Here is a 24,820-nt window from a genome sequence, read left to right on the forward strand (position 1 = left end):
CCCCTTCACTACTCTCATAAAATCAACTCAAAACTAAATGCCTTTTGAAGGGAAAAAATAAATAAATCAATGTCGATGTGTTCTTTCAAAAACTCCTTTTCATTCTAACAAAAGACCCAAACTTCAAAAGACAAACAGCACAGAGATCCTTTGATACACATTGATATGAAAACATGTAAGCGCTGCATGGATTTGGGAGAACATTGATGATTCACACAGCAGCTGCCAATCAATACTGTTGGCCCAACATTGGAACTGTGGCCTTGCTCTTACAGTACAACAAAGAGCCAACAGCAGGAACGAACAAAGTGATGTACCATCAGTGAAGAAATAATCACATGATGAAAACATACAGACATCCATCTCTATATACCAACATGGCCATTATGGCAAGGAAACCCATGGAAAGGTTATTGAATTATCAGTGGGAGAAACCTGGTCAAATAAAGGTTGAAACAACAAATAAATCAGAACGTTTAAACCTGAGTGGATATGATGAATTACTGACTGGTGCAATATGCCAAACGACAAACAATGATAATTTATGATAACTCTATGACAAACTTGTTTGCACATTATAAAGGTGTAAAGGCCAGATAAGCAACAGAAAGAATAGCAGAAACAGGGCAAAGGGGCTGTTCAACAGTCGCACAACAGCAAGTTAATGAAATAGATTTCCGTTAAATAGAAAGTGTGTTAAAGGAGGGTTCAAAAGCTTAATTAATTCCTTTAGTCATTTGGAATAACAATACCAACAGTACTGTGGTCCAAATCATCAAAACTGCATCCATGTAAAAGAACAAATGTAAAACATTGTGTCTATTCCATCTGTGCCTAAACTGAAGGAGATACAGAAGTATGATCTGCTGGATTAGGACTGTAATCATTAATCATTAACAATGGTCTCTAATTGAGCAGAAGAGTAGTTTAATTTCAGTCCAAGAAACCTTCCCAAGAAGCACAATACAAGCATTAACCAGACCATCTGCACAACACACACACAAGACAATTCTACTTGAGTTTTAAAGAAAAAGCTTTAGGTTTTGATGCTTCTTATTGTAGATAGATGAAACACATGGGGACACACCATTAACAGGATAGGGACCTATGATGGTTTGTGGACCGTGTTGGGTGAATGTTTTAGGCTTGAGAGCACACCCTGCAGGCAGCACTAATTACATCTGCAATTGCAGTGTATCAGTGGTATGTTTACGGATGAATTGAATTAAACGTCACACAATATCAAAAAGGTATGTGGCACCGGAACAGTGGACTATTTTTTTTTCGATGGGCATCCAAAGCTTTATTTTGTAAAGCAACTGAAATGACGAAGGAAACAAAATGACATTTTCAAGAAGAAAGGAAAAAACACAGTGCAAATAGGTTCTGATTTTAATACCTTGAATTTAACATGTTTATACAATAAAAACTAACCAATATACAATATTCTGCTGACTGATAGAAAATTGTATTTATTATATCTTTCAAGGTACATTCTATTCGTTTTTGTATTTCAAACACTTATTAACTTAACAATATTTTAAATAAGGACTTGATAAAATTAAGTGGATAAAATAATTTGAAATAGAATAAGTCGTCTCCACAATATAACTTTGAACTAATAAATAAAATAAATGATTTAAGCAATCATGATTGAGCATTTCAATATTGCACATGTTGTTTGATAGGATTCTTTCAAGATCAGTAGCTTTATAAAACAAATCCATTGCCATCCAATTTTCATCCACAGATTGTTCTAAAAGAATCTCCAACACCCTCGCAGACACTCAAACAATCCAGAATCGTAACACTTTAATGCACATTTATTTTGGTTGCATAATGTTAATAAGAAACCTTTTACAAGATACTGTGGGTTATAAGAATAAGGAAAATGTTAAACTTCACAAACTATCAGGCCTCAGCTCGTGCAATACAATAGTGAAAATGTCACATATCACTATTACCCTCAATCCCAGACCAGTAAGGTTCTTGAAAAAATTCAAAGAACATAAACATTTACTTTGATAAATCATTTTGTAGCTTGATAGCTGGGCCCAAATTGCTCGATGCATTCTACAAGTCCGTTTCAATCGTTTTTAAATACCAATAATCTTTAAATAATCCTGTATAGAAAAATAAATTAATTATGTAGTTAAATTGACTAGGAATTGACAGCAGACAGGGGTCTTCGATCATATATTTGTGTTTGTTGGACTTTTTCTTTTTCCAGTATAGTCTCTTTTTCACGGTGTAGTTTTGTCTTATGTTGTAATTTACAAACTGTCGCACAGATACAAATAATGCAGACTTACAAAATAAATCCAGATACGCTTACATGGCAAGCAGCTCTTTTCTCTTGGGCTTTAAAAGAATGTCCCGACGGTGTGCCATACCCAAATACACCAAGAGGAGGGGAAACACAGTCTCATTCAAACACTATTAACATGGCTCTTTACACAAACAATTAATAGAATCATTCCACATTAGTTTTTAAGTGCCTCCTCTCTAAATGAAAACAAAGGCTTTAGAGACCCCCTATACCCAACAGTGGTATGATCCAACAGGTAGTGTGAGTCTGCAGGGTTGGGAGATCCCAATACTGTATATTCCAGGGGGAAATGTCAGTCACTGATCCTGATAGTGTTAATTCATCCAAAATACTTTGATCCACAAAAAAATCAACCCCCCCTTGTTAAGGGGTCATGATGAGGTACACTCAACATTGTTTTCATAACCCAATGATTTGGTTGGAAAAAAGAATAAACGAGTACCAATTTCATTAGCAGCAATTCTGTCTCTTAAGGGTGTCTCGTGGTATGATGTTATATTCATACATGTCAGAATGGCGTCAATCCCCAAAGGTTTGTAATTGCAACACAGACATTGATTCTCATACTGATACTATCTCACAGAAGCACTCTTGTACAGTTCTCCATTGGTCAGAGGATTTCCAGAAGGCACTTTTGTAATGTGTGTGTGTGTGTGTGCGTGCATGTGTGTCAGGGGTTGGTGTGAAATGAATGGATAAATAGCCTACATTTTACTCAGCTGAGTCTGTTCCTCCAACACCTGCAGGTAGTCAGGCGTACCTTGAAGTTTTGCCTTGAGTTCATAATACTCGCTTTTCCTCTGCTCCACCACTATCTTGCTATGGTTTCCCCCTATGAGGGACTTTTTCATCTTTTTGTCCAGTGGTTTTTCAGGGTAACGGATCTCAAACCCACTCATCCCTATACTGTTAAAATCCCTTTTGCTGTCTAGAAAGTTCTGGATAAACATATTGGAATCCCGACCAGGATATAACTCGTCCAGCTCGTCTATTGTGCTGAGTCTCTTGTTCCGAGGGTCTAGAGGGAGTGAGTCCTTATCTTTGTCAGCGCTGTTTCTCAGGATGATCTTCTGCCTCTGTGAGTCGCCAAACTTAAACCCTGAATCCGAGTCACGGATTCCGCAGGTGTGGCTCTTGCTCATGTGCTCGATGGTCTGGGGGATAAAGGTCTCCCCTCCAAGGTCATCCTTCTTGCTGGACTTATTGTGCCGTCGGAGCTGAAGCTGCATTGAGCCACACTCCTGGTTCCCCATGCCTTCTTGGCGGCCCGCCGGCTTCTTGTTCCTCCGCAGGACAAAGATCAGTAGGCAGAAGGCCACAAACACAGTGAGGATCAGCACCACCAGAATGCTAAGGATCATGATAGAGAGAGGAACCGGGCCTCCAGGGGGAGCTTTCCCCACCCCTGCAGGGGACATGGAGGTGGCCACTGGGGTGGCGCTGGTCAGGATGAAGGGGGGTCTTGCAATGAGCTTGGGACAGAGGATCTCGTTTTTCAGAAGTCGGAGCTCGATGTTGGAGAACTGGACTGGGGAGGCGCACTTGACCTCCTTGGCGGCCACTCCGTCGCTCAACTTCTCCAGCCACAGTTTTAGGGCCACCAGGTCACAGGAACATTCCCAGGGGTTGCCCTCCAGGTCTATCTGAGTCAGGGAACGCAGCTGGTCAAGCACACCGCTTACGGGCAGGTTCATGAAGTGGTTGTTTTTGAGGTTGAGCCTGGCAAGGGAAACGCCGGCAAAGATGTATGCAGGCAGACTCCTCAGCACGTTGTTATTCAGGTACAACAGCTGCAGGTTTGGCATGGAGTCAAAAGTACCAGCCAGCACCTCTTTGATGGCATTGTATTCCAGATACAGGTACTGGAGGTTGGTGAGGCCCAGGAACATCTCAGGGTGCAGCTGTTCCACCTGATTTCCATTAAGATACAACCTGCGTAGGTTGGTCAGATTAGAAAACACGCCCTTCTGAACTGTGACTATTTGATTGCTGCCCAAATGCAATAAATCTAAACCTTCGAAGCCTTGGAAGTCCTCCGGGCTTATGTCTCTGATGTAATTGCCACTCAGGTGCAGCTTCTTGGCATTTTGAGGTTTGGGGATGAGATCAGCTAGATTTTTGATATTTCTCTCTTGGCAGCTGACACTAATGCCAAAGTCAGAAGGGTGGGCTTTGCAGGTGCAGGGCTGTGGGCAGGACAGAGGGGGGGTTCGGGTCTGATAAGAAACTATCGGATTAATTCTGCCTGGAGGTAAACCAGCTACAATGCCATTACCATAGATCTTAGAAGGGTTTGTTGTTTTAGGAGCTTTGGTGGCTATGGGTGCGATAGTGGTGGGGCCCAGGTTAGATGTTATCTGTCCGTTATCTGGCTGGGAGGGGGGCATCTTTACATCAAAGTCACTACCTGTTCCCATGGGGCATAGCTCCTGCTTGTTAGTTTCTTTCAGGAGCCTGCCATATAGATCACTGGGGGTTTCACATATAGCTTCCCCAATAAAAATGTTATAGGGCATATTCTCAAGCCAAGCTTTCAGCGGTAACAAATCACAAGTGCAATTCCATGGGTTGTCATCCAGCTGCAATTCCACGATACGTCCAATGTGTTCCAAAACGCCAAGATAAGGTAGCTTTTGAATCCTATTTCCCCTTATATCCAAATGAGTCAGAGAGGCGAAGCGAAAAATGTTGTCAGGAAGGCTCTGGACCAGATTGTCATTGAGAATTAGGACTTTGAGCTTATGGAGTTTGTTGAAGGCTCCTTTTTCAATGTACTTTATCAAGTTATAGTCAGCCTGGAGGTATTCCAAGTTCTCAATCCCCACAAAAGTGTCAGCACGGAGTGCTTTTAACTCGTTGTTGTTTAAGTGCAGCTGCTTTAACGAACTGAGGCCAAAGAAGGCCCCTCCCTCTACGTTCTGTAATTTGTTATTCCCCAGCTGCAACGAGACTGCATGGGTGAAATTGAGAAAGGAGTTGGGGTAAAGGATGATCAATAGGTTATTTTGAAAATTCAAATGGTAGAGGCTGGAGGCCGGGGGAAGCAGCTGTGTCGGTCTGTACACAGTTATCTTCTCACAGTTCACATAGAGGACGTTCTCGATGGACATGCAAGAGCACACACTGCAGGTCTCCGCCGAGAGGTCAGAATCCAAGTCAGAAAATGTACTCGATACGGAAAAGGCCAACAGAACTAGAAGCAGCATTTTGCCTTTCATAAATCCCCCAGAAAACCATTTAGTAACCTTTGAGAGGAAAAGACAACAAAAACAAACAATCATAATAAATATGTGTTTTACACACACAGAAAAACAATATACTGTCATATTTGACCATATGATTTTAGTAGGCCAACTGCTATATCTATGCACTATAGCAATGTGTTTTCTATTATTGAAAACTTACCAATGCAAACAAAGCTAATGGTTTTATCACTTAAAACAAGCAGTCATTCACCACACCAAGAAATGGCAGAAATATTAGAGATACTAAAGCAAAATAAAACAACACCATAAAGAAGTATAAAAATTTCTGAATTGTCACTAGTAACTTATTGTCTATAACGCTGATGCAGGATAACAGATTGAGTAAAAAAAGAAATAAGCATAAGAATCACCCTTTCAATAACCAGAATACACTCTGAGAATCAGATCTAATTGGCTTTCAAATTTCTGGGATAATTTATCATTCTTTTTCATCTCTTTACTATCTCCTCTCCCATCGACATATACGAGTAATTTAACAGAAGGGGGGAAGATACTGCACCCACTGTTCTGATATCGTGAGCTGACATCTCATGTGGCCCCTACAGTGTAGACCAGACCACGTCAAAATGAAGCAACTAAAAAGACGTACAGACAAAAGCTTTTCAACCATGCGTAAAAATAACCGAGTACACGTACCCAAAGCGTCTGTAAATGAGTGTTCTCGTGAGGCGGACATTGGCAGGGCATTGAGACGTGCTGTTCCCATTCAGCGTCGGTATCGCAGTATGGGCTCCGATTTCTGCCGATGCGTCTCTTGCTGTCAGGCTCCACTTGTTTTTAAAAATGATTTATCTGATAAGGTACCCAAGGTTGTTGTATCTCCATAAAGCATTTCCGTTTAGAATGAACTAAATACACTGCGCCCACCTCCGCGTCAAGTCAGCGGGTACCGAGGACGAGTGGTTGTTGAAGTGACAGTAAAAGAACTCCAGCATTCTCAAGCTCGAGAGACGGAGAGGAGAGGGCAAGGGATGTAAATCGTACGGCTCGAGCCCTCCGTCCTCAGAGATGCTTATGCCGGGCGCGTGAAGTTGGCAAGAAACGGGTCAGGCTAAAGAAAACAGCACCCGATTCAGGGGAGTAGAGGAACCAAACCGAGTCATGTTTCCTCAGCTCCAAAAAGGCTTCATGTCATATAGAATACTTCAGTTCAAAGGGCTTCATATAGCTGGTCAAATAACAACTAGTCCATTCTCTATTCCATGACAAGAAGGGGGGGGGGGGGAATACTCGCTGAGATATTCACAAAAAGATCTGTGACACAGTGACGCGTAAAATGAATAATGCAGCTTTTACTCCTATGCGGGTATGTAGAAATGTCTCTCTCCGACGTCCAAATAAATCAAAAACCTGTTTTGAAATAAACCATAGTTAAAAAGGGCATCATGGATCCGGGAACGCTGGACAAGAAGGAAGTGAGTCTTGTAATAGCAACTATCCCTGTCTGTCTCATAAGTATGCTGCGTTACAGCTGCACCGAGCTTCCCACACGACTAGCGGGAGGAGAGAATGCAGAGATGCAGAGAAAGAGGAGGGGTGAGGAAGAGAGAGCAAGAGAGAAAACTACAGGGAGAGAGAGACAGAGAGAGAGAGAGAGCGAGAGAGAGAGGGAGGGAGAGAGAGATAGAGATAGAGAGATGAGGGGGTCTCATACACAAAAAATAAAACTTCAGTCCTTGAAAATGATTCTTTTAGACATAGGGTTACAAGCTTGGAAATGTGTTTCTATCGCGACGCTGATCAACTGTGAAGTGGTTTTGTGCGCATTGTGTAACCTAATGGAGTCGAGATCATACGGTGGGACTGTTTGAGGATAAAACCGCTTACCTGACGATATGAGTGGGGTCTGCACAGGGCATTCTATTTTATGATTAGACTGTTTAAAACGGCGCGAAGCGTGAGTGGCATTCTAATGGGGAGCATTATTCAAGAAGAACTGCAGTCAAAGCAAGCATTGCCTAGGGAAGCGAGAAACAGTCAGTGGCGCTATGTAGTCGCACGTTTGTTTGAGCACAAAGCGTAGAGACGCGCGGTCCCCTACTTGGAAAGGGCTTTGACATCAGACACTGCGTGCCATTCAAACCTCACACTAGTTTTCAGGCAACAGGTGCGCATATCATCATGTGATACCGATAATAGAACAGTGTAGTAATAGGCAACGTCTGTTTGGAATGGCAATTTATATGCACCAGCTGCAAAATATCACTTTATTTTATCAATTAAATTAAATTTAATTAAAAAGGAGCCTAAATTAAATTTAAATGTGTTGCAGTAAAATAAAGAAATTAGATATGGTTCTGACAGTAAAAGAATACATACACCAAACATCTACATTACGCTTTGAACTTGAACGTCTGTGCTGAGCCTGTGGTTCTCGGGTTGTGAGGAGAATAGGCTGTTGTAACAGCGCGAGAAGTTTATCAAGGACAGCGCCCTCACCTGGCTAAGCGAACGACATTCACCTGATTGAGGTATCTGCATTCCTGAGTCCTGACGTGTGACCACAAAGGTTAGTTTGCTTATAAACCAGTGTGCACGTGAAGAGCATATTTAACGATTCCTATCGAGTTGTCATTGCACCATATGCTTCAAAGATAATTAATTCTCATTTTGTAGAGATATAGTCGTTAAATGAAGTTTGCTTACAAGTCATTTAGCTTTGGTAAAGCCTAGAAGAGAACTGCATGAATTACCTATTACAGTCAACCAGTTGGAAGAAAAATAAATGCTTAGCACGGCAGTAGTTATGCATAAATAGAGAGCGTTTGATATCTCATTATTTATTTAACAGCACATTCACTGGCTTGAGGATTTCTCCCATTTATTTCCAGGGCTGAAACGGCTGAGGCGTACCCACAATAGATGACAGTCTGTTGTGGCAGAAACTGTAGCGCCACAGTCAGTGTATTATCATTTCTGTTTAACCGGGTATGAAATAGCAACAGAGCCCGCAGGGCTTGCTACTGTTTAGCTACAGTAGCAGGCAGTGTACCACAGCTCCTTCATAGTGACTGTGTATGCAGGCTAGTGGGTTACAGTGTACTGCAAAAGGGAGGTATCCTGTATCATACACAGGCCCTGTTTAACAGAGTGACAGCATTTGCACTTGGAGTACAGTAGGGGTCGTGTTCATTACTCCCCCCCCCCTACACACACACGCACACCCTTTTCTTCTTCTCTCTCCCCCTTTGATATGCTAAACACAGGCCTATTTATAACTCTCAAGAGGAGGAAAGAGGAGGTGACAGAGACTGATATCAAATGCCCATGTCTGGTAAGGAGAGATCTGTGACATCAGATGGTCTCTTTCTCTCTTCTCTCTCACTTGAGGTACATCTACCGTGAGTGAATTTTGCATAGTGAATTTTGATGATTAATATGTATATGATAATAATGTTAATGATAATGTATAATGTTGGGGGTATACAGACATGAAAAGTGTTACGAAACATTACTACTCTGTTTCTCTTCTCTCTGTCTCTGTCTCTCTCTCTCTTTCCTTGGGGCTCCTGAATGACACTTTATCAACAGACAAAATGATACAGTGTGTTCAACAGTCTTATTTGTGCGAACTAGCACATATGAAATATTAATTGATGTCTAACGGGAATAGATAGCTGCATTTGCAGTTTGTTTTTCCTCTTATAACATGACAGCTTGTAAGGAAATTAACTTGGAGCGGGCCCGGCTTTCATTTGATGAAATACGTAATGATTGTCTGCTCTCATCAGAGGCCTATGCTGATGGAATGCCCTGATGATAATGTTTGCTCCGAAAGGTGAAGCCCCCTATGTAAATCACCTTGGAGGGTGTGCATATTTTACATAAAAACACACAGGCACGCACACACACACACACAAGAACACACCAACACATACAGACTCACTGTACACTCAGCATTTAGTCTCCCTCCCTCAGGAAACGACAAAAAAACACTTGTCAGTAACTTCAGAAAAACAAGCAAAAAAAGAAGAAATACATCCTTGATTTGATTCCCAGTTAAAGAATTACCATGACCCCCCCCCCCCCCCCCCCTGCTTTTCTCCTCTTAACCACCTGTCAGTCACAGGCTAGTCCCAAATGCTGGAACCCCGCTGTAAACACTGTGATTGGCAGCAGTGGTGGTACAGTATGAGGGTAATGAGAGTAGGACATGACAGAGAGAAGCATATCAGCCCCAACAGATCCCACCAGGCTGAGAGGTAAGCCCACAGGGAATCATGAGGAGGAGGGGGGGGGGGGGTCGTTTTGGTGTCTGAGGCTGCAAATAACTTTGATCTACAGTGCCACCAACACATAAACAACCAGAGAGTGTCCATATCCTGGTTTACCTCACCCACAACAATGCATTCTGTATCCTCTTTAGTCTTTGTTGAAGTGTGAGTTTGAAATGTTTAGGGAAGCAGTCCAGTGTTTAAGATTGTTGTTAAATCTTTTCATAATAATACTATTTTTAATTGTTGGGCTTGTTTACAACTTCTCTATCTGTACATCTGTGAGTATGAATCTGTCACTCACTGACTCAGTGTAATGAGAGGGCATGACATTTAAATATTGTTCCTACTTCCTTGTGCCACCGTACAACTCGTCACACACACAACATGAATGAAAGGTTGCCTTCTGCTAGTAATAGATTTGACACTGACATTTTCTCTTCACCCTAAAGGTAAAAAGAGGGATTAGTCCATACGCAGGCCTGAGTCTCCAGTCGACGAGAAGGAAAGCCTTTCTTTGACATATTGATTCAGAGTTATTAACTTGACTGTATGTTCCAGCCAGACTAGCCCCCACCGGTTGTAACCGACTTGTCTCATTACAGTGAACTGGAGTTAATAAACTTGTTTTGATTCTCACAAAGTCTCTCTATCTCTATTCGAATGCAGCGGCGTCACACTAACGTATGTATCCTCCTAGTCGGATCCACTCTGGTTTACGACAACAGAGGCAGAATTCAAAATGGGATTTATGGGCGTAGAAAAGCTTTTCCAGCATCTGAAACCCCCCAGTAGCTTGAATCATGTTGAATTATGGATCTCCATATGTCAGGAGGAAGTGTGACTGCTTTGAAAAGCGGCAGCAAACTAAGTTTAGCACAACAATGTTAACTTCTCAAAGAAGGCTTGCTGTGCTTCTCTGACATCGGATCCTTGTTAGGATTGTTAATGATGAGAGTGGCAGATATATAACATTTAATATTGTATATATCATATATAATGTGTGAATTTTTTACTATACTTTTAGACAAAAAAACGCCACCGTTTTAAACATGTGGTAATCAAACCACCACCTCACACAACACTCTGAGTCATTTTGAACCATCAACACACTCAACCCAAAACCCATCAGCACAATCATGTACTTGCTCAGTTTTTGTAGTAACACCTGACAACATGTGACAGCACTTATGTCTGATGGGATTTCCTATTTTATTCGTTGGTGTCTCACATTCAGGTCGTTAGGGTAAAATGAAGAGATGTGGAATTGAGAATAGACCACAGGAGTCTCCTTGCCTGTCAGATCCCAGATGATATGCTGTACCTGATGTACTCATTATTGGTTGGCTGGTCTATAGATATAAGTATCATACTGACCTCCTTAAAACATACAATGAAAGCATGAACATGGCAATGATATTGAAGGGTAAGGATATGATGGGCAGAATAGCATCAGGATATGGAATTGTGCCTTGAGAGGTCAAGGTATAGATGGGAAGAGGGTGATGGAGTCTCCAAATAAGCCTTAATGTGTGTATTGTTTTGTTTAGGACAGTAAAATATGTTTGCATGATATTTGCATTTGAACTGAAAGGGTGTCACTTGGCTGGTTTCAAAGATGTGACCAATGGATTACAAGCCAAGATGGTTGTTCACAATGTGTGCTTCATGTTTTGGCTACTTGCAATGCTTTTGTGGCTATCTTGTTATGATCAGTGACCTATGCACTTTGTAAAGCTCTCTCTTGGAAGTCGCTTTGGATAAAAGCGTCTGCTAAATGAATACATGTAAATGTAAATGTAAGATAAGCACCCTATGCAGTGCATAGCATTTGAGGGTCAAGTAGATCATGCGTTTCCTTACAAAACACTACAGTAACAAGGCGGTACCCAGACATGGGTTTGTACACATTTCATTAGCATTTTCTACTGTTGGTCCACATACAAATAGAGAAAAGACTGAATGAGAGTAAATACTACTAAACAAGTATGTAGTCAGTATTAATTGTATTTAATTTCAATGTCCTCTGTCCTGAGTCATATCAGTTTGAAATACTCATGCCTGCCAGATGGATGTAATTTCAAAGACTTTTTGACCGTGATCTGATCATTCTAGCATTGTGGCCGAAGGGAATATTTATAAGTTCTTACTTATCCTCAGTCTCTACATCCCAGAATCCTGCCTGCAGCAGTGACATATGCTTCAAAATACCATCCAAATGTAAAGCTTTGGGAAAGACAGCTTTTTCAAAAGCATTATTTATATGGTTAGAAATATACGTTGGCACAGCAACAATCCACCACTGTTTACTGTTCTATAAATAATGTCAACTACTCTCTGGAGTTGTAGTTCTAGCTGACAGATGACACTTTAAACATGTGAATCATTGGAACTACAGAACAGTTGGTGAGATTTTCATTTGATGTTTTGTACTCTCTTTTGTTTAGTATTAAACAAACGCTAGAGCTTGCTTTCCAGCCTGTTTGAACTGACAACAGATCTTTAAAAATCAAAACCTTCTTGTGATTCGTCACCCCTCAGCTTTGGGACACTGTTGAATGTGATCGTAACAGACTGACTAGGGATCGGGAGGATGTGTGTAGGGGTCAATTCGGTGTCAAACGTCCTCCCACTGCTTAAAACACCCCCCATTGCTACAGCTCAGCCGCTGATTGGATGGGAAATCATTTGGGAGCAGAATTGAAAATGCAGTCACAAGGCTATGAAAAGAAATCCAATCATCTTTGAAATCATTAAACGCAATTGTTCCATCTAGAGCGACAACAAAATATAAGCCTTATGAAGACAGTTAGAAATGCACTTGGAAGTGAGAATGTCAGCCCCAGTAGTATTTATGTAAGCTACTGTGAAGCGGAGAGAGCAGGGAGAGAGGATTCTGGGTACTGGCACACCTGGCATGTTTTGTGTTCCATGGGGGGGGGGGGGGGGGGGGGGTAATAACCATAAACATATTTTTAATCAGTGCTGTTGTTGTGATGCCCCAACACAGTCTTCAGTCTATGTCTTAGAAGTGGCAGATAATGTCTGGAAAACACAGCTGCCCAAAAAAAAATCAACATTTGCTGCAGTGCACCATGAGAGATATCATGTCTTCTGAAATAGAGCAATTTACTCTGTGGGCCACCCAACATCTTCCCAACACCTTGTTTTCAACTGTTACTCATGCTTCATGAAGGAATTGCCAATTGACAGAACTCATGGAATTGCAATGCATCTGACCAGACTATCAACAAGTGTGCATGGTATTGTGGACGTTTAAAATGTCTTCTAGTGTCATCTTAGTCGAACACAATATTAATCTATTAATGTTATGTAAAACTGGAACATGTATACAATTTTCACCACAATCAAAGTTAATTCACCACAGCACTGCAGAGAGATGCATCTTTGTTATTTAGTCCTCAGCTTAGTTGCAAATTATATATTTCCAAAGGCTCTTGTTGTGGTCTCACTCTGGAACCGAACTACACAATCCTTCCCACCCAATTGAATGTTTTGATATCATTTTTATAGAAATGGAGATCTGGTGTCATTGTGAAGGTGTACTTTCTCTCAAGGCCAGTGAGACAAGTCACTCACAAAGCCAGTCGCTCCAAGAGGACCCCTTAACAATCGCAGAGCTAGCTGATGACATGGCAACTGACGCTGGCGCAACCATGGTAACTGGCTTTCAAGGAAACGAGTGTGGCAGGAGAGTTAGGACATGCATTATCTGTGGAAGCTCAGAGAAGGACGAGAGCCAGGGCCGCTCCCTCCTGCTCCTCAGACCTCCTCTGTGCACGCGTCATGAAAAAGAAAGTTGGATGCTATCTCTAGACGCAATGACGATCTGTTTAGTCAATTGTAAGGACAGACACTCTATTCAACCCACCGTCGTGGACGTGGCACATGACAATGGAACGCCAACGTGTGTGTCCTGCTTTCTTGTTTAATGCCGCCAACAGGGCATCCCTGTTGGATGACTGCTAGGCGAGACAAACTGATGGCGGAGCTGGCCAGTAACAAGCTTGCTCCAAACGTCTGTACTCTTATGCTGCCGTCCCCTAATTGCTGCCTACCGCACTGGAGCGTGCAGTCACGGTGGAAGTGTTATCCATACAAGGGAAGGTGCTCCTCTCTAACCCCCGAGGACCCCCCAGCCCAGCCTATCTGCCATCACTTTGGGCTGAGCTGCTGCAGAGAGGATGACTCCAAGCCTAGAGGCTAACAGAATAACTTGGCCATAGTTGGTTTCAGCTGACGAATGTGAAGACAAAAAAAAAGTATGTTCGAGAGGAAGCTGTTCTAGTCCAAGACTGTCCGAAGTCATATTTCCGCTTGTAAAACGAAATTAGAGCCGTAAAACTACACGACTCGCTTTATACATTATGAGCGACATCGCTGTAGGCGTTCAATCATGGGGTAAGTCTGTCAAACCTTTAGTTCTGTTTCACCATTGTGAAACAGCCAAGGGACCCACATTCACAGAAGGGACATGCGTTGTGCTTTCCTGGCAGGGACCTCCCTGTGTGTTTTATCTCCTGAGAACAATCACCGGAGTGAAGGATGTGGGGCAAGGTGAGAGGCCTTCAGCAGCCCACCTGGGACAGCATCTAACGCTACGTCACTTCGATGTTGACTTTCGTGTCTGACACCGTAATAAGCGTGGAAATTGTGAGGAAGAGCAATGTGTGTCATGTGTTGCGTGAGCTCGCTATCTATCAGCACCCCTGACAGCTCTTTGATAGGAGTTTTCGGAGTGATTGAGATATCTCAGTTGTGTCAGGATGAGAAGGTTTCACGCACACGCACTGTACACTGTAGGTGGGGACACATTCAAATACAAAATACCACTTTACCTTTGAGGAGCATCTGCATGGAATGTCTAGTCAAGAGGTCCGTTTAACCTGGAATTGTGTCTGTCCAGTGTCCCCTGAAACACATACATACGCATTAGTTCAGCAGACCAAAACCTTGTTGTCAGGCAAGATTCAATACCATTCATTATATAAGCACAATGGCACATTTGACGGTTATGTATCGACCCCAAAAAAAGATCAATCTGCCATTCCCTTCACAAAAGCCCCGGCAAATGATCTGTGCAGACAGAGCTCGTGTCACATCCACACGTGGCTCCCTCCGACTGCCCTTCTCTCCAGGTCAGATCCATCAGATCAGGCTGGAGCCACTTGGATGATGGCAGGTTGGGGGTGACATGCGATACTATGAGGACTCGAACCCTGACACTCCTGCAGACAGAGAGAGAGACTCCACTCAGCGGGCCCAGGGCCAGCACCAGCCTATAGTATAGTTGGATTGGGATGACCATAAATGTTTAACTATCCTTTAAATGGCACAGGAAGGAAGGAAGAATAAGCTTGAGTGCTCGTTGCTGCGCCGGTCCATACAGCCAGCACCCCTCTTGATTTTCCTCCGCCTAAAACGAGATGAGCGAGGAGCTAGTTTGTGTGCGCAGCCTGGTCGATGAAGCGTGCTGTCAGCGTCGAGGGGGACATCCATTGGGGGACCCGGAATCAATCGACGGTGGGCATACGATTTCATCCGATCATCCCGGGTGCTCTGTATGCTCCCTGGGTTTAATTAGAATCAGTTTTAAATATTTATGGCTGATGTCCCTACTGTAATCCTGGGAGGAAACAGGATAAGGAGAGAGGGAACCTGATGACACCAAACACACTCTCTGACAGCTTCAAGCTGCCTGCCCATTAATTAATTACCCTGATGGGATGGGGCAGTTTATTTTATTTTGCTTGTTTTATACTTCTCCTTGTGGTATTAAGTGGCTGTGTGTTGTTTTTGTTGTTGTTGACATGGCAGTCGAAATATAAAACTCCCCCCAAAATTATTAAAACTCAATTTGAGCTTTAAGTAGGGGGAGATATACTTTGTAGAGAGAGGTAGACAATGAGAATAAAAGGGAGCGAGATAGAGAGGGAGCAGAGATGTATTAACCTATTGGCTGCAGAGGAAAAAGATTGAAAGAGAGAAAAACGCAGCCAGAGTTAATCAGTCAAAGAAGTGTTTGGAGTGTGTGTAAGAAGTACTGCAGGAAAGTACTGCAGGAAAGACAAAGAGAGAGAGAGATGTATAAGTTAGAGAGAAAGACGACAGAGAGGACAGGGTCACGGCCTTGACTAACGCGCCCATATGGCGGTGAGGGTGGGAGGAGGATGCTTGGCGGGGGATCGGAGGGGAGGGGGAGTTGCTGCATGAATATGCATCCCTTCTCCGTCAAGTCTCCAGCAGGTTCACAGCCTGACCATTAGGCTGGGGGTAGACACTTAACACAGATCACACACACCATTTCACCTTGCCGTACGGGGGCACCGCCCATATGTGTCTGCCCAGGGTCATCTCTCTCTCGTTTCCTATTTTTTCTTCCCTTCTGTCTCTCTCACTCTGTCTCTCTTGTTCTTGCTCTCTCGCTCAGTCTATGAAAAACACAAAACACTGCTTAGCTGGGGAGCAATAACTTTAGTTGGAAGTATCACCAAAGTAAAGTAAGTGTTGAACGCAGAGACTCTCCTCCAGAAAAAAAAAGGTTTGGTTTGAAACCATGCCAAGGCCCATCAAGGGTCAAATCATTTTGCTGAAGCAAACCATCGGTCCTCATAAGATTCAACTGGTGTCTGTTAGTGTGAGTGTGTGTTGATGGATACGGACAAGGCTGAAGGTCAGAACAAATACAACAGCTGTCTCCAGCGGCGGCCCCTCTTTACTGAAGCCGCTCGAGACAGCCCCCCCCCCCCCCCACCCCCCAGGAGGCCTCATCAGGAAGGCCAGACACACAGATAGCTCATCCCCCTTTACAGTCACTTCATCTAGAGGACTAACAGAGGGGTTTAAACGGTGTTGGTGGAAGAGAAATAAGGTCATTGTTGTACTGTAGACACCAGCAAATTGCAATTAATGACACGAACGACTCCCGTTTTGGCTTGAATCATCTTTGCTAAATTGTGTCTTTAATGTTACAATCTGTCCTTCCCCGCCATTTATCACCAGAAGGTCACATCATGGCTTAATGGGGGATACTGGGATGAAGTGATGCCCTGTTCTTTGCACTTGATCTGGATGTCGTCACAGTAAATCATATTCATTACTATGCACGTAACGCAGTGCAAACGCAATGCAGCTGTGGATGAGTCTGTTGTTTATCAGTTGTAGTGTACCCTGTCCTGTTAACGCGGGTGACAAATCCCGCCCCCCATCCCTCCTCCCCTTTGCTCTCCTGGGGGAGCCAATCATTTGTCTCCATCTGACGGTGACACCAGTTCAGCCCCGTACCTCCCAGGACTGCACTTCTCCGCTGGTGGTCGCTCCGCTCTCCCTCATCCCCCTCTCCCTCATCCCCCTCTCCCTCTTCCCCCTCTCCACTCCTCTGGCTCACTTGAAGCGCTGTCTCTAATGTCTGCTTGGGAGCAAATTAATCTATTAATATCAAGAGGCGAGTTAATCACATCGAAGAGGGCCGCACTGAGGGATGTACGGAGGTGTCACGACCGTGTGACACAGGGAATGGACTGAGGGGCTAATAGACTGAGCCAAGGCTGGCAGGAAGGGGTGAGGAGGGGGGGAGGAATGAGGGAAGAAGGTAAGTTGAGGAGGATGAGTGAAGGATGAGTGTAATTGCAGAGGGAAGAGAAGGGAAGGGCTGGGGAAGGGGTTGCTGGGGAGGGGGTGGGGGGTGGGGGGCACGGGAGGAGAGACCAGAGGGGGCTGGCCATTTATCTGACTCTGCTCATTTGGCACAGCAGCGGTGGCAAAGTCAAGTTCAAAGGAAAGGCATCCCATTTTCAAAGAATTAAGATGCATGGTTTACCAGCTACCAGCTATAGCATGTTTGAATCAGCTCCAAAATGTGTTATTTGTAACAATATGTTATGATAAACATTACCCACTTGGTTTCAGGGTTTACCTATGTGAAAAGATAAACTGTAGGCCTTTGGTTGAGACTCTGACAAGGTGGTAAAAATATATTTTTCATGCTAGAAGGTTCACATTTGCGATGTTGCATACAAAACCTTCAGTCAGACTGTGAAGACACAGGTGCTCAATTGAACATCCCCCATGTCCCAGGAGACTGGAGTTTCAATCACTTTCGGGTGATTTTGCAAAAGTGTTGTTTATTACACCCTCTCTCTCTCACACACACACACTCACATACACGCTCTCTCACTCTCTCTCACTCACACAAGTTAATGCAGCTGTTGTGGGGACTCACAATTCAGTCCAATTAAAAAAACTTGTTTTCTCTAACCCTCAATCCTAACCCCCTTCCTAACACTAAAACGACCACTAACTCCAAACCGAAACCCTTAATGTAATTCTAACCCAAACACTAATTCAAACACCAACCCTAAACTCCCCTAGAAACAGCATCTAAGAATGTCCTCACAATTACATGTGTCTTTGTTACCTATTCTTTGGGAGGACATTAGGTCCTTACAGCATAATAGCTAGTACACAAACACACACTCGCAAACACACACAGCACGCACAGAATACACACACTCATAGACACACACACAAAGATCCTTTTTCCAATGGCAGTGTTTACTACAGTAAAAAGATACTGTACATCAATAATCTGATCCTTATCCTTGTTGTTTTAGGGGCTCGATGGTGTGGTAAGCTAGTAAGCCAACACCTCACCTGGAGGTGTGCATGACCAGGTGAGGCGTATGACATGTTTATTCACGTCAGCGACCCCTCTCACCCTCCTGTCCGTCTGGTCATTTAGCGTGCGGTTCACATGGAATATGTAAGGGAAGCTCAGTCACCCCTTCTTTCAACCCTCCCACTAGGACACGCACTGTCTGAATTATTTACGTCAAGTCGCTCCTCCGGTTAAACTTTAATTTGCTTAATTTGAAGATTACTCATTTCCCCCCTTTCAAAACAAAACAGCAAGAAAGAAATTATATTTGCTTCCATTTTGACTTGTGCACAGCTAGAAATGGTCCCTCAAATTGTGATGTTTGGTCTTGTTTTGGACCTCAAATTGTGATTTTTGGGATCAACTCTTCAGTTGAAACTATTTTTTAATGAATAATTTAAGCAGACAAGTAAACAACAGATTGACATTGTTGTTTGCCACAAAATCATTGTGATGAGACAATGTGCACAGAGGCATAACTGTTTTTAAAAATTCATTAACATTAAAATTCAGGTATTATAATGAGAAATTGGATACTGGCTGTCCTTGCATGAAGAGAATGGAAGGACACAAACTATATGATCCATGTTTTTGATACTAAACCAACTTTCTGACATTGCATATAAAAGGTTAGCATCAAGAGTCATTTATTTACTCCCCAACATTACAACGCTTTTCTTGGTGACGTGTGCCGGATGAATGGCTGGGTATCCCCCTCAGAGTAGGAGAGAAAGAGATAGACATGATACGAGAATGGGTAAGAGAGGACAGAGGGAAACACAGTGCCAAAAAGACAATGAAAAGAAAGATAGATCCAAAGAAAGAGAATGGCTCTAAAAAAAGAAGAGAAAGCGAGAGACGGAGAGAAAGTGAGTTAGCCTCCGTGTGCCAGCCAGTGGCCCCCAGGGCAGCCAGTGGCCCCCAGGGCAGGAAGTGGCCTCCAGGGCAGGAAGTGGCCCCCAGGGCAGGAAATGGCCCCCAGGGCAGGAAGTGGCCCCCAGGGCAGGAAGTGGCCCCCAGGGCAGGCAGTGGCCTCCAGGGCATGCAGTGGTGGTAAATATCAGCCAGGGCACAGATATCATAAGAGACTACATGTGTTGTGATATGTTTACAAACATTGATTCTGAAAAACCCTAGCTAATGCATGCTATCTCCAATGACCTCTATCCAGTAACACCCATCTTGCTGCTTTGCGCCCTCTGAGAACGAAAGTTGGCCTCCGAATTGGTCCCTTTCTCTTCAGACAAAAATGTTTTGAATTAATGTACTGTTTAAGGAGCCGTCAACATCTGCTCTCTCAGAATGGGTTATTGAGTTTGAACCTCTACACCCCTTTCTCCCTCCTTAACTCCGGGGGGGGGGGGGGGGGGGGGGGGGGGGGGGGTTGGTTTGATATGCGCCTGCCTGCCTCCCCAATCTGCCCAGTTGAATACAAATGATGACAGATCCCTCTAGCCTGTGACCCTCGTACAGCTTTATCAATAATACATCAATAGAGGGTGAAGGCATCAATTTGTCTAATGATGAAAAACATGCAAGGAGTTTCTCATACAGTTTGTAGACACCGCTGGAAGATTTTTTTTTACACATACCGATTCACCAAACGCCATGCAATACTTTCAAGCTGATATTCTATCAATGTGCAGTACCCTCAATCCAGCATAGCCTAACACTGTGAGTTGCTGACACATTTTCAAGTCGAGATCTGCATATTTATATATATATATATATATATATATACATATAACACCAGCGGTGGTTGGCAGAACAAAAAAAGTTATTTTATCACTGCTGTTACATAAAAATATATACATTTGTCTGCATCTGTGTGTGCTTGTGGCTAGCTAATTAGCGACATTCTAAGAATGACTTCCTGAACATTCCAAGGTTGGTGAAAAGTGTTGGACAGCTACACAAGGCTCAGTGGAAACACGTCTTGTGAATGACATTTCCATCAACCATGGGTCCTTTCTTTTCAATCGTCATTGGCCAGCTCAGATATGACTCAGGAGAAGGTTATCCTGCATTTCCAGGGGCTGTGTTTTCTTATGGAGTCACAGGTAGCGCTAAAAATGATTGCCCTGTGGCGTTGTGAAAAGCCAGCCACGGTGCTCTGGCGGATTTTGAAGAGACAGAAAAGTAGAAAAGGAAAGAGTAAAAGTCATAACTTTTTCTCCTCTCGGTGACACAGGCCCCCTGGTGTGTCATCTTAACATACTTAATATCCTAAACACCGCCATGAGGAGTATTAGGGTCTTAGATCTGCATTTCATACTGCTGAAAGAAATGGAAATGCACCTTTCTAAACTGTTTTGTGTCATTGATAGTGGTGGGTGTTTGTTGTCAGGCAATTAGTCGTGGGTGGTTTCATATGATGCCTCAACTAAATAAAAGTTCCAGGGGTGGTACAATAATGACTGATTGTTAGTGCAGATTTTTTGTCGTGCCGTGCCATGAGGTGTGTGCCGCTTACTGTGCATGTCTTGCATTTCGGTCTCTCTATCTCCATGTCTGTGACACTGACACTTTCATCTTTCATTCTTGGTACCTCTTGCACTGTACCAACTGTTAACATGGTGCCTCTGTTAATTGCACGGTTGCACAGCTGTCCTTTTATCTCTTTATCTAAATGTATTTGTTTACATTCTTTTATGTCTAATAAAATCATATTCTAGCTGAAAGTTTAGTTTAAAGTTTGTACGTTATAATTTTGCACTCGCTACCCTTTTGGTTTTAATGTTGTATGTAGCAGGGCTCCCACAAGAATTTCAGTCCCAGTGTTATCTTGTGTGACCTGTGCAAATGACCAAGAACATCCTCTGACACTCCATCCATCCATTCATCCATCTATTCATATATTCCTTGGTCTTCCTATATGTCTGTGGTGCTCCCTCTCTTATTACCAGGTTGCATTGCAAAGATCCCAACAACTGGTCTGTCAACACAGTCACACCTCCCCCAGTCTATTCAGAAGCTTTTTATCTCTGCTTGATACAGTCTCCCTTTCAAGTTTAAAATCAATACAAAATAAAGCGAAGCAGTGAAGGCTGTCACAGTACAGTTGCTCAGATCAAACTAGTAGTAGTCGTCTCTACTAGGGCCATGTCCCCTATTTCAGTAACGTCAAAATAAATGGCACCAAAGAGAGATTCTGGAAAAAAGTCTGACAATGGAGAACAAGATAAGACAAGCATATGTACTGTGACACCTTTACAAATTCATGACATTTCAATAATTTATCACCACTGCCCTAAGTGTACAGAATGGTTAAAAAAATGTATATTCTAAATCTATAACCAATTTTAAAGACCATAACTTTCCGTCAAATTTATAATATCACTTCCGACGTTCTTCCACTTGGGAACGGAGATCTAACAGTGCGTGAACCTATCTTCGGAAGGAAAATAAAAATACCTTATGAACAGTTTCACCATCTGTTTCACGAAACAAATTCACCTTTCCCATCGGTTTTCCTTTTCCCTGTTGGTCTGCTTCATCTGTGGGGTTGTGTGAAGGTAGATTGTATCTGATGCTTCATTAAATCACTGCCGCAAATTCACAATGACATCATGCACACTGCAACATTGCAGATGGGGGTAAAAATGATCTTTACGAGGAAGGTTTGAGTACATGAGAGCTGGATTGTAACAATTGAATGTCACCTGCACATAGTCACAGTAGCAGAAAGCACATGACCCATTAAAAGGCTTTTACGTGTACCTCATAATAACCTATTACTTTCCAAATCTATTTTTCTGACTATTTTTCTGACGCTAATGTCAATGAACAGAGAAACCAGAAATCCATAAATGCAGTTGACAGATTCAACATTCCGCCAGGGCCCTCGTCGTCCTCAGCAAACATAATGACTTGAAACGTTGACAGAAAGTATACATTGTCAATTAGGTTGGTCACATTTGATTGAAGAAATAAATCCTGTGAGGCCTCAGTTGATTCGTTTTATGATAGTGATAATGCTCACTGGGTGAGAGTATATCATGGCTACGGTCATGGCTAAGGGAAAAGGTGGTCATTAGCATGTGGGAGTCAATGTTCATGATACTCAGTCCCCATGATTTGACAAGCACATAAAACATGAACACCTCTAGATATCTCTTTGTAGCTTGCTCCCATCGCTCTCCTTTTCTTCCTCCCTCATTCATCCTTTCTTTTTCCCTCTCACCTTCTCTCCCTCAATCCTTCTTCCCATTTTCTCTCCCTCTCTGTCCTGTGTGCATGATCTACCATAAAACGGTATGTTTATGCCCACGGGAGTGTTAGCCTCCAATCACAAAACAGGCGACCGTAAACAACGTGGTTAACCTCGCCACCTGGAAGCATAATGCTCCACTAGAAAACAGAAAGCTCGGCAGAATGAGGAACCCACGGTGCAATTCCAGCAGACGCCCTTTAACGGTGTTCTTTTAAGGGGCCTCGACATAAAGAGAGCTCGCAGTAAATGACATGCAGGAGTGGAGGATGGATGGATGGATGAAAGGATGGGTAGAACCCATTAGAAAATAAGACAAGCGTGCATAGTGCAGGTAGCCTAGTGTACGTTAGAGAGACCTCCTAACCAAACAGATGGCATAGACAATGATCCTACTGAAGCTCATATTTGTTTAGACCCGACCTTGCAGCCCGTGACAGATGAAACAAAAACACCCCGTCTGGTTTTCCGTTTCCTGATTGAATGGAATGGATTCAAATAAATAGTGCGTTGGCCTCCTTTGTGGACTTTCAATGGGGAGCGAGAGACCTTGTGTGTGAGGTGCAGGCACAAACAGAAATATTTGTAACCATTCTTCGAGCTGTGCATTCTTCAACTGGAATCTTCACTTAGAACGTGCTGTCAAAGCTGATATAGTGTACCAGGCCAGAACATAGGTAATAGAATAGATTAGCGTTCCATGTCTTCCCGTCCTGTCGACACCCTTGTCATGTTTTTGTATTAGAAACTGCAAGTGGCAGCTCGGATCTAAGACGGATTCAAGAGACCGCAGATGGTTTGTTATATGTTTGTTATATGTTTTAGATCAACACTTGTATTATTGTTTTTGTTGATTTTATGTAAAGCACTTTAAGCTGCAATTCTTGTATGAAAAGTGCTATATAAATAAAGTCTTACTTACTTACTTACTTACATTACCTGTTTCATGATAATCTATTAAATGAAATGTCCCAAAAGGGGCCAAATACAGTTTCTTAAAACAAGCATCTCTTTAATGTCAGTGCAACCCATGCTCCTGTAGGCTGGCCTATTTGCTGTATATGCACCAAATATACTTCTCTTGAAAGGAACATGCCTCAAATCCCTGTGAGCTTGTCTGTGTCAGTCCGCCCTGCATTCCCCACCACCCAGCCCCCCCTCCTCCCTCCCTCCCTCCCTCCCTCCCACCCACCCACCCTCCCACCACCACAGCCCTCCGCAGCATCAGGACCACAAAAGCAGCTGCCTTAAGTGTCCTTCTGTCTGGCAGGGCACCACTTCAGACAGAGTGGCAGACAATCATTTTGAAAAGTTCAGATCCAAAAAACCCTGGAGGTTTTCCTCACACGTCCTGAGAGTTCTGATCAAGCCCATCCAGAGACACCTGGCCGCAGACGGTCCAACTGCACTCCTGGGCGTTTTCCAACCTGCGCATGTATAGTAGGCATGGCCATACACGTGTCGGTGTGGTTTGAGCAGCAGCACCTATGCAGATGCAAATGTTCTATTGTTGTCAATAAGTCACCCGATGTACTTATCTAAACGTACTCTTCAGAGGCTAATTTGTCATCCGACATATTTCAAGGAAGCTTGTGATAGCAGTCTCGTTTTACTGCTCAGGTTCAATGAGCAGCTATGATCGCTGCTAAATGTTATTTGATATAACTATCAACCCCCCACTCCCCTTGTGTGGCAACAGCAAGGAGCACTGAGGGGGAAGTAGAGCAAATCAAATTGTCATCCCGTATGCATGATCACCCTCCTTGCCTGCGCCAGGGCACACGGTCAGACTTTCCACACAATGAAGCCACAGCTCAAGAGAGAGCCTCGAACGCCCCGCGGGCCATCAAAGCCAAAACCGAGGGCAATGAGGGTGGGGTCAAGTAGTTTTGATTAAGAGTGCAGCTGGAACGGAGCTGTCGTAGCGTGACAGATGGGGAGGGGGCGTAAGGACTTTAAAAAAAAACAAGTATTCAAAGCTTACTCGTTGGTGAAAGTATGGTGATAAGAGAGTGTGTTGGGCTCATTTAGGCATGGAGGTAAGCACTGGAACCTCTTACTTAAATTGCTTACTTGCCAGAACACAAGCATCCAACTGTTTTGACTGTCCAAAATGCACATGAC

At 43.3% G+C, this 24,820-nt stretch overlaps 1 protein-coding gene and 1 long non-coding RNA gene across 2 annotated transcripts; one reads left to right on the forward strand and one right to left on the reverse strand.

Moving 5' to 3' along the window:
- Positions 1–3,033: 3,033 nt before the first annotated feature.
- Positions 3,034–5,535, reverse strand: slitrk4 (SLIT and NTRK-like family, member 4). Its single transcript, XM_067247809.1, has one exon. It carries the CDS (start codon positions 5,533–5,535, stop codon positions 3,034–3,036), a length of 2,502 nt encoding a protein of 833 aa, XP_067103910.1.
- A 3,791-nt stretch (positions 5,536–9,326) lies between these two features.
- On the forward strand, positions 9,327–10,418 carry LOC136954737 (uncharacterized). Its single transcript, XR_010878127.1, has 3 exons — positions 9,327–9,373; positions 9,659–9,797; positions 10,262–10,418. It is a non-coding gene; the product is annotated as an uncharacterized lncRNA (long non-coding RNA).
- Positions 10,419–24,820: the final 14,402 nt, after the last annotated feature.

The sequence above is a fragment of the Osmerus mordax genome, chromosome 12 (assembly GCF_038355195.1).
Source record: "Osmerus mordax isolate fOsmMor3 chromosome 12, fOsmMor3.pri, whole genome shotgun sequence".
NCBI classification, from domain to species: domain Eukaryota; kingdom Metazoa; phylum Chordata; class Actinopteri; order Osmeriformes; family Osmeridae; genus Osmerus; species Osmerus mordax.

Bases quoted from the DNA above. Each gene is read 5' to 3' on its own strand.
- slitrk4 (XM_067247809.1), bottom strand. From the start codon at position 5,535: ATGCTGCTTCTAGTTCTGTTGGCCTTTTCCGTATCGAGTACATTTTCT.